The sequence below is a fragment of the Denticeps clupeoides genome, chromosome 9, assembly GCF_900700375.1.
Source record: "Denticeps clupeoides chromosome 9, fDenClu1.1, whole genome shotgun sequence".
Taxonomy (NCBI): Eukaryota; Metazoa; Chordata; class Actinopteri; order Clupeiformes; family Denticipitidae; genus Denticeps; species Denticeps clupeoides.
In genome coordinates, this window is record NC_041715.1 from 4,790,142 (window position 1) to 4,802,852 (window position 12,711).

At 51.2% G+C, this 12,711-nt stretch overlaps 2 protein-coding genes across 2 annotated transcripts in view; both read right to left on the reverse strand.

The window, feature by feature from the left end:
* slc4a10b (solute carrier family 4 member 10b) overlaps positions 1-3,449 on the reverse strand; it is a 40,935-nt gene extending 37,486 nt beyond the window's left edge. The window contains 2 exon segments of the mRNA XM_028992046.1: positions 960-986; positions 3,158-3,449. Coding sequence (XP_028847879.1) covers positions 960-986; positions 3,158-3,205 — 75 coding nt within the window. The 5' untranslated portion in view covers positions 3,206-3,449.
* A 2,948-nt stretch (positions 3,450-6,397) lies between these two features.
* On the reverse strand, positions 6,398-10,474 carry tbr1b (T-box brain transcription factor 1b). The gene is made up of 6 exons (XM_028991418.1): positions 9,821-10,474; positions 9,474-9,628; positions 9,241-9,362; positions 8,927-9,085; positions 8,766-8,827; positions 6,398-8,312 (listed from the first exon to the last, which is right to left on the reverse strand). The coding sequence occupies exons 1-6, from the start codon at positions 10,432-10,434 to the stop codon at positions 7,466-7,468; spliced, it is 1,959 nt and encodes a 652-aa protein (XP_028847251.1). The 5' UTR covers positions 10,435-10,474; the 3' UTR covers positions 6,398-7,465.
* Positions 10,475-12,711: the final 2,237 nt, after the last annotated feature.

A 12,711-nucleotide genomic window follows, 5' to 3' on the forward strand; every position in this document is an offset into this window, starting at 1 on the left:
CCGCTAGGGCACTCTTAGTGAGCAGTGGGCAGCCATGACAGGCTTCTGGTACCGGGACATTGTCGGTTCGGGATTCGAACCAGCAACCTTCCCATTACATGTCTGCTTCCTTGCCCGCTAGGACGCCAGTGCGCACATCATTCTTAGAAAGGGACAGTACTGCTGGGACAGTACCCTGATAAAGGGGACCTCGGTGGCGCCTCGGCCGTTCGGGATTTGAACCCGCAACCTTCCCGATTACAAGTCTGCTCACTTACCCGCTAGGCCACCACTGCCCACAGCTTGCTCAGGGACACAGAAACCGGTCTCGTTTGCAACCGCACAAGGAAAACCGGTTAGTTGACCTGTATCCATTACGTAAAGCGAACTGCAGATTCCCTGCGAACGGGAAAACGCCGCCGTACGGACCGATCAGCCGCGACCTGGGAACTGATGACAGAACCCCAAAGCCGTGTGCAGGTATGTGGGTTCATTGAGCCAGCAGAATGAAACCGATCACCGGCGCACAGATGAACAGATAAACAGATTTGTCGTATTTGCCCAAAACAAAAAAAACGACGGAAAAAAAAAAAAAAAAAACAAGATCGACAATCAAAACGCATTCCAAGGCTGAGCATCAATGTAAAATAAGTGTTAAAAATGTAAGGCCGTCTTCGGCCGTCAAATGTCTCCGGCTTTCCTCATCGGGAGATAAAAATCGAAAGACTCGTTTCTTCCGTTAAAACCGGATCTTCGTATACGTTATAATAGCATACGTCCCGTAATGCAGTCTGGCTGCCAAGGTGGTCCAGACACAGTTTTTGGGCCGAGATGAGAGCATTGAGAGGACCGCAGTTCAATTCGCTTCTCTCCCTGCAATTACCGGTCCAGCCAACGAACGTGAAGACGGAATGGATTCATTATCTCGTCTTAATTACACTTAACAGCAAGATAACGTATTTAAAAAGACGGCAACTTACCACGCTCCTGCCAGTAGGAGATGCAACCTGCAAGAAAAAAAAAAAAAAAAACACTTTGAGCATTTTCCCGTGACATTTTGTGATTGATTTCGCTGGTTTCCTCTCGTCTGTCTAGAACGGCCTCTGGTCTGACCCGAGTAATAAGCTGCTTAGCCCGTCTGTCTGCACACAGGGCCTGTTCGCGTTCCCTCGCCAGAGGCTTTCCAGGCTACCGGCGACGTGTTTTGTACGCCGGGAAACCGACGCGACAGAATACACATCGAGGCACGAGGGGAAAATTGTGCGTTGCTTGTATTTCTTTAAACACATATAGTGAACATTTTTAAAAATATGTATATATTCACAAGCGCCCACAGACGCTGTAAACTCATCACATAAATCGACGAGGTGCTGCGGCCCTTTTACAAAAGAAAAGGGAAGGACAGTTATACACTGCAATATATTACAGGAGATAAGAAATGAGAAGTGAGCGGCATTTTAAACAGAAAAACTTTTTTAAAAATGAATTAGCACTGAACACTGAACAGTGGTAAGTCACCCGTGTTCCTGTTTAATGACAGGATGGAAAAAGACCGATCCATCCCCTCGAAATGCACATTTCTCATGTCCTCACAACATCAACGGCCATTTTGCACGTTTGTCCTGTCTTGTGCGTCCTGTTTGAAATACCCTTGTTCAGTGTCCTTGTTCAGTGCACGGAAGGTTTTACTTTTCTTTTATAGAGATAACCTGTCCAGTATTTAAGTTCTAGTTTTAGTTCCTTGTTGATTTATATGATGATTTGTGCATCGCAGCGTATTCCTGTAATTGCATCCGTTGCATGGGAAGCTGCAGATCGCATGTAAGAGCTCGCGAGGGACGAAGGCCGAGCGGGACATCACTCATCGTCCACTGTCCATCAGTCCAAGGCCACGTTACAAGGGGAGAGGACGTGGACCGGGACGCTATTTTCAGGGTCAAAGGCTGCTCTGTCAACAGCAAACAGATCACGAGCACAAATAAACGGATGACGAAGGCAACGCAAAATAAGAACCGTAAAGTCGAGCCACTCTGTCCCACCAGGACAGACGTCATCCCGAGAGCGGCGAGATGTTTACTACCAGATCTTCATCTTTTCATCAGATTATGGCCACTTGTTGTATGTTGGTCGACGTTGGTGGTTAGATGGGGGAAAGGAAGGTCTTCTCTCGCTCTCTGGCTCCGCTGTCCTCACCGCGCTCTCTCATCTCGTGGTTAAGTGAGCGTGGTGACGTGTGACAGGTACAAAAGCCCCCTGAGCCTCCCTGGATTCCAATGACAGCGGCTGCTCTCCCCAAGGTCAGGCCTGCGCCGGGCCAAACCAGCAGTAAGCAGGGCATGAGGGTCCAGAGCGACTTCCAATCAGTAGGTACAGGGACAGTCCCCCCCTGGAGACACTCAGGGTTAAGTGTCTTGCTCAGGGACACAATGGTAGTAAGTGGGATTTGAACCTGGGTCTTCTGGTTCATAGGCGAGTGTGGTACCCACTAGGCTACTACCACCCGGAACCATTTTACCTGGGCCACAGAGACATCACGTGGACGCAGGACCCAAGGCTTCCCGCCAGCGTCATACTGCCTCCACTCCATGGAGCATCCTGGCGCCATGTCTTCTGCAGGTTAATGTCACAAACGCACCCCAAAAAAAAGAAGGCGTGGTTCATCAGACCAGGACATCTTCTGGCAATGGACAACCTGCGAATAGTCAGAAGGTTGCCGTTTCGAATCCCGGCGCCAGTCATGGCTGCCCACTGCTCACCAAGGGTGATGGGTTAAATGCAGAAGACACGTTTCACTGTGTGCACCGTGTGCTGTGCTGCAGTGTTTCATAAGCAGCTCCACGCACAACGAACCGACACGTTCGGACATTTTCTTGTATCAGAAACGTTCAGCAGCAGCTCCCCTGTCCTTCTATCGATGGTCTTCCTCCGTTGGACCACTGCGGACCTGCTGCGGCAGCAGGGTCGTGTTTTTTTTACGTTTACTACACATCAGCTTCGAGGACAAAATGTCCCCGATCACTCATACAGGTAGAAAGTGGCAGAATCAGAAACATTATTCTCCCTTTTTTTATAAAAAAAAAAAAAAACATTTCATCGACTACTCGACTCGGCCGTCAGAACGCGTCGCGTCACGTCACGCGCGCGGCGACGCGCGTCGCGTCCTGCGCCACCGGCTCACCGTGGGAAGCAGCGGTTCCATCTGGGCGCCGTGGTCTCCGGCGTCCATCGTCGGCCGGGCTGCGGGCTCTGCTGCGCTCACGTCCCCGGGAGCTGGAGCGACGCCGTGTCCGTGGGCGGGCGGGCGGGCTGCGGTCCTCCTGCTCCTCTCGCCGCGATTCACGCGAGCGTGGAATGAAACTCGCGCGAATGACGTCGCCGTGACGCAGCGTGACGGGATCGGCGTCGCGTATCCTCGGATGTAAATGTATTTATGACGTATAACGGTCGGTGGGAAATTCCCCGTTGAAACGGGTCAGAACATCGTTCACGTAGTAATTATGCTAATTATGGAATAATTACATAATGGGGCAGACCGGACCAAGAACTGCAGTTTTGGAGGGGATGTGGGTGGTAGTGGCCTGGTGGGTAACACACTCGCCGATGGACCAGAAGACCCAGATTCAAATCACACTAATACCATTGTGTCCCTGAGCGAGACACTTAACCCTGAGTGTCTCCAAGGGGGGACTGTCCCTGTAACGTCTGATAAATGCTGCAAATGGAAATGGAAATGGGCAGTGGCGGCCTAGCGGGTGCCACCAATGTGCCACTGAACAAGGCACCGTCCCCGTTCATGGCTGCTTAAATTTCGTTGTGTGGTGGGACACGTTTTGCTGCCGTGCTTCACAATGACAATCACTTCACTCTCTCACGCAGAGAACGACTACAACAACTTTATTTCTTATATAGCCCAAAATCACACACAGTATGTGTCAATGGGCTTCAACCAGGATTCATCTGCTGGTCTCTACGCTGGGGTCTGCCGGTGGTCTGTGCGCTTGATTCCGTGTCTCGGAGAGAACAAAGAGAAGCAGCAGCAGACGGTGGCACCGTACGACTGATGCTGAACTACGTGGTAATAGTGGTTCCACTGGTTACTTGAGAACCATTTCATTGGATTTAGAAGAGCTGTAAACAGCTGCGATGGTTTGAGGAGCCAGGTTCAGGTTCACGTTACGGTGCAGATGCGGGTTCTGCTACGTCATTACTTTCAAACTTTGCCGATGGTGTTTGTTTTTACTATTTTTAGTCATTTTTCGTGATTTCTTTTTCATGGAACAACAATGAAATTTCTAAAGGTTATTGTAAATACAACCAATGAACAATTGTATGAAACAGGCCTGATGCAAACAACCACTGGCCACTTTATTAGAGACACCCTGCGTGCAAGCGACTTGATTTTAATCCCTGACACGGTATGTGCCTGTACACCTTTAAACTACGTCTACATCTATAAACTAATATTGTAGAAATAACAGCGGCGCGTCCAGACACTTAAAATGTCATGTTGTGTGCTTACCGTTGTGTTGTTTGTCTTTTAAAACATGTCAAAAACATGATGGTTAAATGCAGAGGACACATTTTGATGTGTCACCGTGTGCTGTGCTGCTGTGTGTCACAATGGCAATCACGTCACTTTACTTTAGTGCAAGGAGGAACAGGAGGAGCACTGGCAGAGCACCTCAAAATGACCTCCAGCAGGCCACAGACGTGCACGTGTCTGCTGAAACGGTCCATGAGGTCGTGGTGGGGTCGTGCTTACAGCCCAACACCGTGCAGCACGTTTGCCGTTTGCCTGAGAACACCGGGATTGGCAAATTCGCCACTGGCGCCCTGTGGTCTTCTCAGAAGAAGGCAGGTTCACACATGTGACAGACGTGACCGAGTCTGGAGACGCTGTGGAGAACGTTCTGCTGCCTGCAACGTCCCCTCAGCACGACCGCTTTGGCAGTGGGTTAGTAATGGTGTGGGGTGGCATTTCTTTGGGGCGCCGCACAGACCTCCATGTGCTCACCAGAGGTAGCCTGACTGCCATTAGGTACCGAGATGAGATCCTCAGACCCCTTGTGAGACCATGTTCTGGTGCACTTGAGACCATGTTCTGGTCCCTATAATGCAAGACAATGCTAGACCTCATGTGGCCGGAGTGGGTCAGCAGTTCGAAGGCATTGATGCTATGGACTGGCACAACCATAAACCAGACCTGAATCCAACAGAGGACATCTGGGACATCATGTCTCGCTTCATCCACCAATGGCACGTTGCACCACAGACAGTCCAGGAGGAGGTGGATGCTTCAGTCCAGGTCTGGGAGGAGATCCCTCAGGAGACCATGTAGGGAGGTCATACAGGCACATGGAGGACACACACACTACTGAGCCTCATTTTGACTTATTTTAAGGACATTAGAGCAAGGTTGATCTCCATCAATCATTATTGTGTGATTTTGCTGTCCGCACATTCAACCATGTAAAGTATTTTATAATAATATTTCATTCATTCAGGGCAGGTATGTCTTATATTTCTGTTCCCTTTATTTTTAGAGCAGTGTGTATATCTTTGCATGATGCCCTTCACACAACCTACGTGACCCTACAGAATATCCATGCGGTCTGAAGGAGGACAACCCCTACAGTCGCCTCTGTCTGGTTTATAGCGGATTGAAATAAAGTCTGTTCCTAAACTGCACACGTTTAAACGTCTTATACAGGATCAGACGTCGACAAAACAAGCCCACAGATAAGATGAGATCAGGGAAGTAGAGCATATTCTCATTCATTCTCCAAGTCAAGCAGAATGTGTTTGTCTCCTGTGATGTACCTGTTCCTCAGAGTGACAGGAGAGAGGGGGGGGTAGTAGCCTAGTGGGTAACACACTCGCGAATCCCACTTACTACCATCGTGTCCCCGAGCAAGGCACTTAACCCTGAGTGTCTCCAGGGGGGGACTGTCCCTGTAACTACTGATTGTAAGTCGCTCTGGATAAGGGAATCAGGTAAATGCTGTAAATGTAAATGTAGCGAGAGAGAGAGAGAGTGAATGCATTGTGCTCTTTCTGCCTTCGGTGCAGGGCCTGTGCTGCCCCCTGGCGTTGCTGACGAGGATTGCGCCAGTGATGCTGTAAGGATGTCGCTGTTTTTCTCAGTCATTGCGCAGAATTACACGCTGTAAGTAATTTTAAAAACCGTATGCAACGAGATAATCGGCTTTTCGTGATCCAATTTCGTGTCTAATGGGTCGTGTTTTGTTATTTCTCCCGCATTTAGTATACCACACGATGGCAGCAGAATAATTTCTGAACGCTGATCCCGCGTCACTCAACATGAAAATTAATAAAGATAATTCGGACATGCATCAATTGTTCTCGTGACGATTTTGGCCTGTAGTTTCAAGCACCTTCATATTTCACGTTTGGGCTTTGCTCTCATATTTATTGCATTAAAGCACATCACAGATACAGATAAGCTTTTTTTTCCCACAATTAACAGCAGCTCCACTTACACGTCGGGGGTGAAATGGGCGTGAAATTACATGAGGGGGGGGGTCCTCGTAACATGGAAAATACGCACTAGCTCGCACTGGGAACCTAAAATAAAGCTCCCCCCCCCCGGACATCGAGAAATTGAGGACAATGGCAATATGGACATGTACAAGCTGATCAGAACAACGGCGAGGACTTCTACACACTACAGGCTCCGAAATATCACGCTACACAACAATAAAACCCCACGGCGCGGACGGTGCTTCTTCATCTTCTTCTTCTTTTCTTCTTCTTTTTTTTTATACCCGTCAGCACTTTATACATTCACCTGGCTCCCAAATATCCAATAAAACGCAATAAAATCATCGGTCACGAACATTTCCGGGGTCTAATAATCGGGGTCTGCTGCAATATTGTAATTAATAAAAAAAAAAAAGAAAAGAACAAAGGAAGGAAGTAAAACCTGGCATCTCTACAGTAGTTTTACATGCTGGACATCTACGGTGTCACCGAAAGCTAGATATAAATTTGTACATTATTTTCATTACTTACACCAACCAAAGCCCACGAATAATTAACTAGCGAAGCACCGGGCGCGACAGTACCGCGGTGACGTCATGTTCCCCATCACGTTTCGGGGGGCCAGGGGTCCCCCCCCGTCGGCATTTTACACCTCCATTAAGACGCATTATAACGAGGCTATGAAGGACGGACGAGTGTAGTAGAACGTCGGACCGGCAAGTGGAGGTGCGGAGGGACCCCACTCTGAGACCCCCCGGGTGCTTTATTATCTAGCGTATATATATATTCGATTTATTATATATTATTGTGGAGATTGGTCGGTCACAAATCTCAAGATCACGACGGAGCCGGTTTTTCTTCCCAAGTGGCCATTTTACATGCAATTGTCGTTATTACGGATCACAGTCCGAATGATCGTTGCGATAAATGTCTGTATTTCTCGTTATTTCTCTTCCTCTCCTCCTTTTCTCCCCTCTTCTCGTCTCTAGCTGTGCGAGTAAAAGCTGTAGTAACCCAGGTCCTTGGCGCAGTTCTTCTCGCACTCCCGGCCCGCCAGCATCTCCGCCTTGAGCGGCGACGCCGCCTCGGACCCGGGCGTGGCGGACGGCGAGATCCGCCTCCGCTTGGCCTGCTCGAAAATCCCAGAGTCGCTCGAGTCGATGGACTTAATTGAGGACGGGGTCTCTATCCAGCTGGACTCGGACAGGTCCTTCGGCTTGGCGTCCTCGGCCCCGCCCAGAGGCGACCGCTCCGGGGCCGCAGCGTCCCCGCTGTCCAGGCCCACCAGGTAGCCGGACGTGGCCGCCCTGCCGCCCACCGAGTTGGCCGGCCAGCACGACAGCACGGCGCCGGACTTGCTGCAGTACTGCGGCGGCGTGCGAGCGCCCCACGCCGGCGGCTCGGCGTAGTAGCCCAGGGCGCGGTTGGAGCAGCCGGCGGCGGGCAGCGGCAGCGCCTTGACCCCGGCGGCCGCGTACGACAGCAGGGTGGCCGCGTTGCCCGCCAGGTCGGCCGCGGCGGCGGCGTCGTACGCCGAGGCGGCGAAGTCCAGGCGGTTGTTGGCGGGCGCGACGAACCAGCGCTGCGGGGAGGCCACCGCGGGCTCCTCGGCCTGCTGCGGGGACAGCAAGCCGCCGCCGAGCGGCACGCCGCGCTCCGTGCCAGGACCCGTCCCGACGCCAGGGTGGAAGCGGGACTTGGCGTACGAGCTGACGAACTGGTCCTGCAGAAACGAGCCGGCCATGGCGTACCGCGCCCCGGGCACGATCTGGGAGCGCGGAGAGTCGCCGGGGGACGGGGTGAGGCGGTCGATGTCGCAGCCGGTGTAGACCCTGGACGGACACAATTATTATTATTATTACCACTATTAATATTAGTATTATTATTGTTGGCTTTCTTTTCGTTTTTTTTATTTTCACATGAACCTGTATTATTTATCTGGATCCTTAGTTATCTGTACGTTAAACAAATATAATAAACGAAATTCGAAACACTGACGATGTTTTACAAAAACTGCAACGATTCACAACGAAATTGAAGCTTCGAACATATGAATAATAACGAGGCATGAGTCCCATCATAGCTATAAAATATAATAATAATAATAATAATAATAATTTAAAGGAATATCGAAGAATTATTACGAAAATAAACGGTAAAAAATTAAACTAGTCGGTATTTAAAATGAACACATAAACGGGGCGATATAGACTGGGCTTAAGATATACGTATTTTAACACTAAAATACTGTGTGAAAATGTACAGTACAATATTAATAATCTTACGTGTCGTAGTTGTCCCGGAATCCTTTGGCGAAAGGGTTGTGGTCGATTTTCAGCTGCGTGATCTGTGCATTAAAGCACGTTTGCATTTTAACGAATTGAAAAAAATAGACAAAGAAAAACGAATGAGACGTAAGAATTAAATGATAATAAAACCGGCTCACGTCGGTGTTCTGGTAGGCGGTGACCGCGATGAACTGCGTCTCCGGGAAGGTGAAGGTCTGGACGCGCCCGGGCTGGCTGGAGTCCTCCGTGCCGTCCTCGTTCACCTGGACGACGTGCAGCCTGGGCTGGTACTTGTGGAGGGACTGCAGGACCACCATCTAACAAGGGAACCAAAAAAATAATAATAATAATAATAATATTAATAATAATAATAAATCAACCAAGAACGGCACCGTGCGGTCGGAGGAGAAAAAAAAATCTCTTTTCGTGGCACGTTTTTTTTCCGGTTCACCAGCGTCCCGGTTCCGCTCACCTGGCCGGTGTTGTTGGACGCGCCTTTATTGTTGGTGAGTTTCAGCTTCCCGAAGGAGATTTCCTGGCGCATCCAGTGCGCGCCGGTGTTCGGCGAGTCCGGGTGCATGTACACTCGGTTCCCTGCGAATAAAAAGAACGAAAAAAATGTACACAAAGGAAAAGAAAGAAGAATAAATACATTTTACGTATTTGTGTTTTTTAATCTATATGTATTTTATGCGTGGAACGTACCCGTCACGTTCGTGTCCGCCTTTCCGCACGGCACCCACTTCCCGCCCTGGAAGCGCCAGTGGTTCGGGTCCGCGAGGATTACATCCACGAAAATATTATAATGCGCCGTGGGGTCGAGGCCGGAGATGTTGAAGCTCAAAAACGGGAACATTCGCCTGCGAATTAAACAATAGAGAGAGAGAGACATCAAAATGACATAAAAAAAAATTGAGAAAAAAAATGCTAGAATTATAACATTTGAAAAATATTTCTACATAATAATTAAAAAAAAGCACGAAACCCTTTTACGACGAATGCGGATCGTGTTGAAATATTAGAAAGAATCAAAAATGCGTATTGGTCCCCACCGGCCCTGCTTGGTGATGATCATCTCCGTCTGGTGCCTGTGGAACTTCAGCCACAGGGCCCTGTTGCAGAGGTACACCTGCGCCTTGCCGGGCACCAGCGCCGCCTGCGAGGGGAACTGGTAGAACGGGGGTCCCTGGTACGCGGCGCCGTACTGCTGCGCGTACGGGTAGCCGGCGCCCGGGTACGCCTGCGCCGAGCCGCCGCCCAGCAGGCTGTTGTAGGCTCCGTTGGCGATGACCGGGTGGTGCGCCATGTAGCGGCTCGGGCTGCCGATGGAGAAGGCCGGGTGCGCGGGGCCGTGCTGGCCGGCGTACGGGAACATGGCGCCGGTGGCTTGGCTGGGCTGAGGGAGGAGGTACCTGTCCCCAGCAGGGCCATCGAAGTTGTGACGAGCGTCCGCGACGCCGTCGAGACCAGGAGACGCGCCGCCGCCGTGCGCGTCCCCCGGCGCGTCCTTGGCGTCGGGGAAGAGCTCTGCCTCCGACTGATTCGTCATCGCGCCGCGGTTTTTTTTCTCCGACGGGGTCGGGTGGCCGCGCACGGCGAGCTCGGGTCCCTGCGTGGCCGCCGGGTAGCCGCTGGCCGCCGGCGAGACGCGCCGCTCAGCCTGCATCTCTCGGCGACGAGGCGGCAATTAACGCGACCGGGGTGACGCGCGGCTCCCTCCGTTCCGTCCAACCCCCCCCCCACCCCACCGCCTCGGCAAATTACGGTTCCGCAATCAGAACCCCCCCCTCCCCCCCGCATCGCTAATGAAGCCGCTCCTCCGATTGGTTAACGCGCGGCGGTAATTTAATTAGGCGCCGCTTAATTAGGACAATTTGCCCGCGGTGGCCATTACAGACGGTGCCAGATACCGCGCAATTATTAACTTTTTTCATTCTTATTTCGCCCCGCCCAAGCCCCCCCAATTTTTTTTTGATATCTCTATATAAATTATTAGCCTGTTTTCCATTTTTCTCTCTACATTTATCTATTAATGGCGCAAAAGTAGCAAAGTCTGTTTGGCGGCGAATCGAATATTCATTATTAAAGCGTCCAAAATGTCGGGCGGCGGGAGAAATGTTTACCGGCGACCAGGGAGAAGATGAATATTTCATGGCGGAGAGTGACAGCGGTCCGCTAATGGCACGCGGCAAATAAATAAAAAAAGACGCGGGAATATTAAATAATGATAAGAACGGTTGGGGTTTTTTTTTTTCTCTCTTTCGTTTGTTCGATTTTTGGCTTCGCGAGAAAATTTCATTTGCCGGCCAAATTTCGCACGAATTTTCGTCCTTCCTGCGTGTCTCTTCCCAATTTTTTTCCTATGTGTTGTGTACTCCGAAGCATTGATGAATTCGTTTAAATACACGTCTAATGAAGAAATAATCAATAATCCAAATATTATTAAAATGTTTTCAGGGATTCGATTGGACAAAGAAAAAAAAAAAAAAACGCGAAACAGCGAAATTGAATCAAACGGACGATTCACTTCCCGTCATTGGGGTTTTCTGACGCTTTTAGCGGTAGAGCCTCGACTCCGTAGGTGAGGTGATTACTGCGTTAATCGCGTAGGTCACGTCACCTGAAATCACGTGTGACGTCAGCTCCAGGAAGTGATTCCTTTACTCATATTGGCCTGGATCGTTCATAATAACGAGACTGTTATCTTCCCAGGATTATTCGGTGTCCTGGGCGGACATTCCGTCTTAAAAAGCGTGCGAGGCCGCCCTGCGTCAGGGTAGTCATCGACTCGCTTGGCTGTCAATATGGCGCGTGCTTTGCGATGTGCGCGGTAATGAGGACGCCGTGCTGTTTTCCTCGCCGCAGCTGTTCTGGCCTCACCTTGTCCACCTCCTCGGCAGCCTGAAATAGACGCCTCTCCGCCGCCGCCGCCGCCATTCGAGTTCGCAGGCCCCGACTCACGCCCACCAGCCGCGGTGGAACAGGTGCCGGCCGCAACTCGGGTCCTTCCTCGGGAGTTCTGTCGCCTTCGCCGCCGCAGTTCTCCCGAATCGAATCTCCCGGAGTCAAAAAACGCAACCCTCCGCCGCCCTGGCGTTGGGGTTCGCGTCTCGGAAGGCTAACTAGGCGGGTCATTATTACCAGGGCGCCAGGGTCCGGTAATCTGGTCTCTGGAAACCCTGCAAGCACGGACTTGTCCCCCCGCTCATTACGGGATTATGCCGGCTTGATGTCGCCTGCCGCTGATTACACCACGCCGCCCCCCCCCCCCCCCTTGTCCTTACGTTCGGCGGCCTTTTGTTTGTCATTAGCCCAGCCAGTGGCCGTAACCACAGAGGAGCAGACGCCACCGGGCCGCGGCCGTCCGGTCCCAGAGGAGGCCATTGTGTGGTGGCTGGCTTCTCTCGAACCCGCGTCGCTGACCGAACTCATTAGGCGCGTTTAGACCCCCCCGGTTTGCACCTTGTCCCCGTTTCGCAATTAAACGGCGAGGACGGCGTCCCTCGGCCGAAGTAGGGTGGTAGTAGCCTAGTGGGTAACACACTCGCCTATGAACCAGAAGACCCGGGTTCGAATCCCGCTTACTACCATTGTGTCCCTGAGCAAGACACTTAACCCTGAGTGTCTCCAGGGGGGGACTGTCCCTGTAACTACTGATTGTAAGTCGCTCTGGATAAGGGCGTCTGGTAAAAGCTGTAAATGTAAATGTAAGTTCGGCCTCCGCCGCGAGACGCCAGCGACACGTCAGCGTGTCGTTTTTTTCTCACGCGTCCCGATGAAAGGGGACCTTCCTCGGCAGGACGCGCGTCCCCCCCCCATATTTACCACCTGGGTCAGATCCGTTCAATGTCAGCGGCGAGGAGAGCGAGCGGCTGAAAGTGAGCGGCAGCTCGGGGACTTTACCTAATGCCTGGCACTGTCACATCGATGATGTGGCCACGGC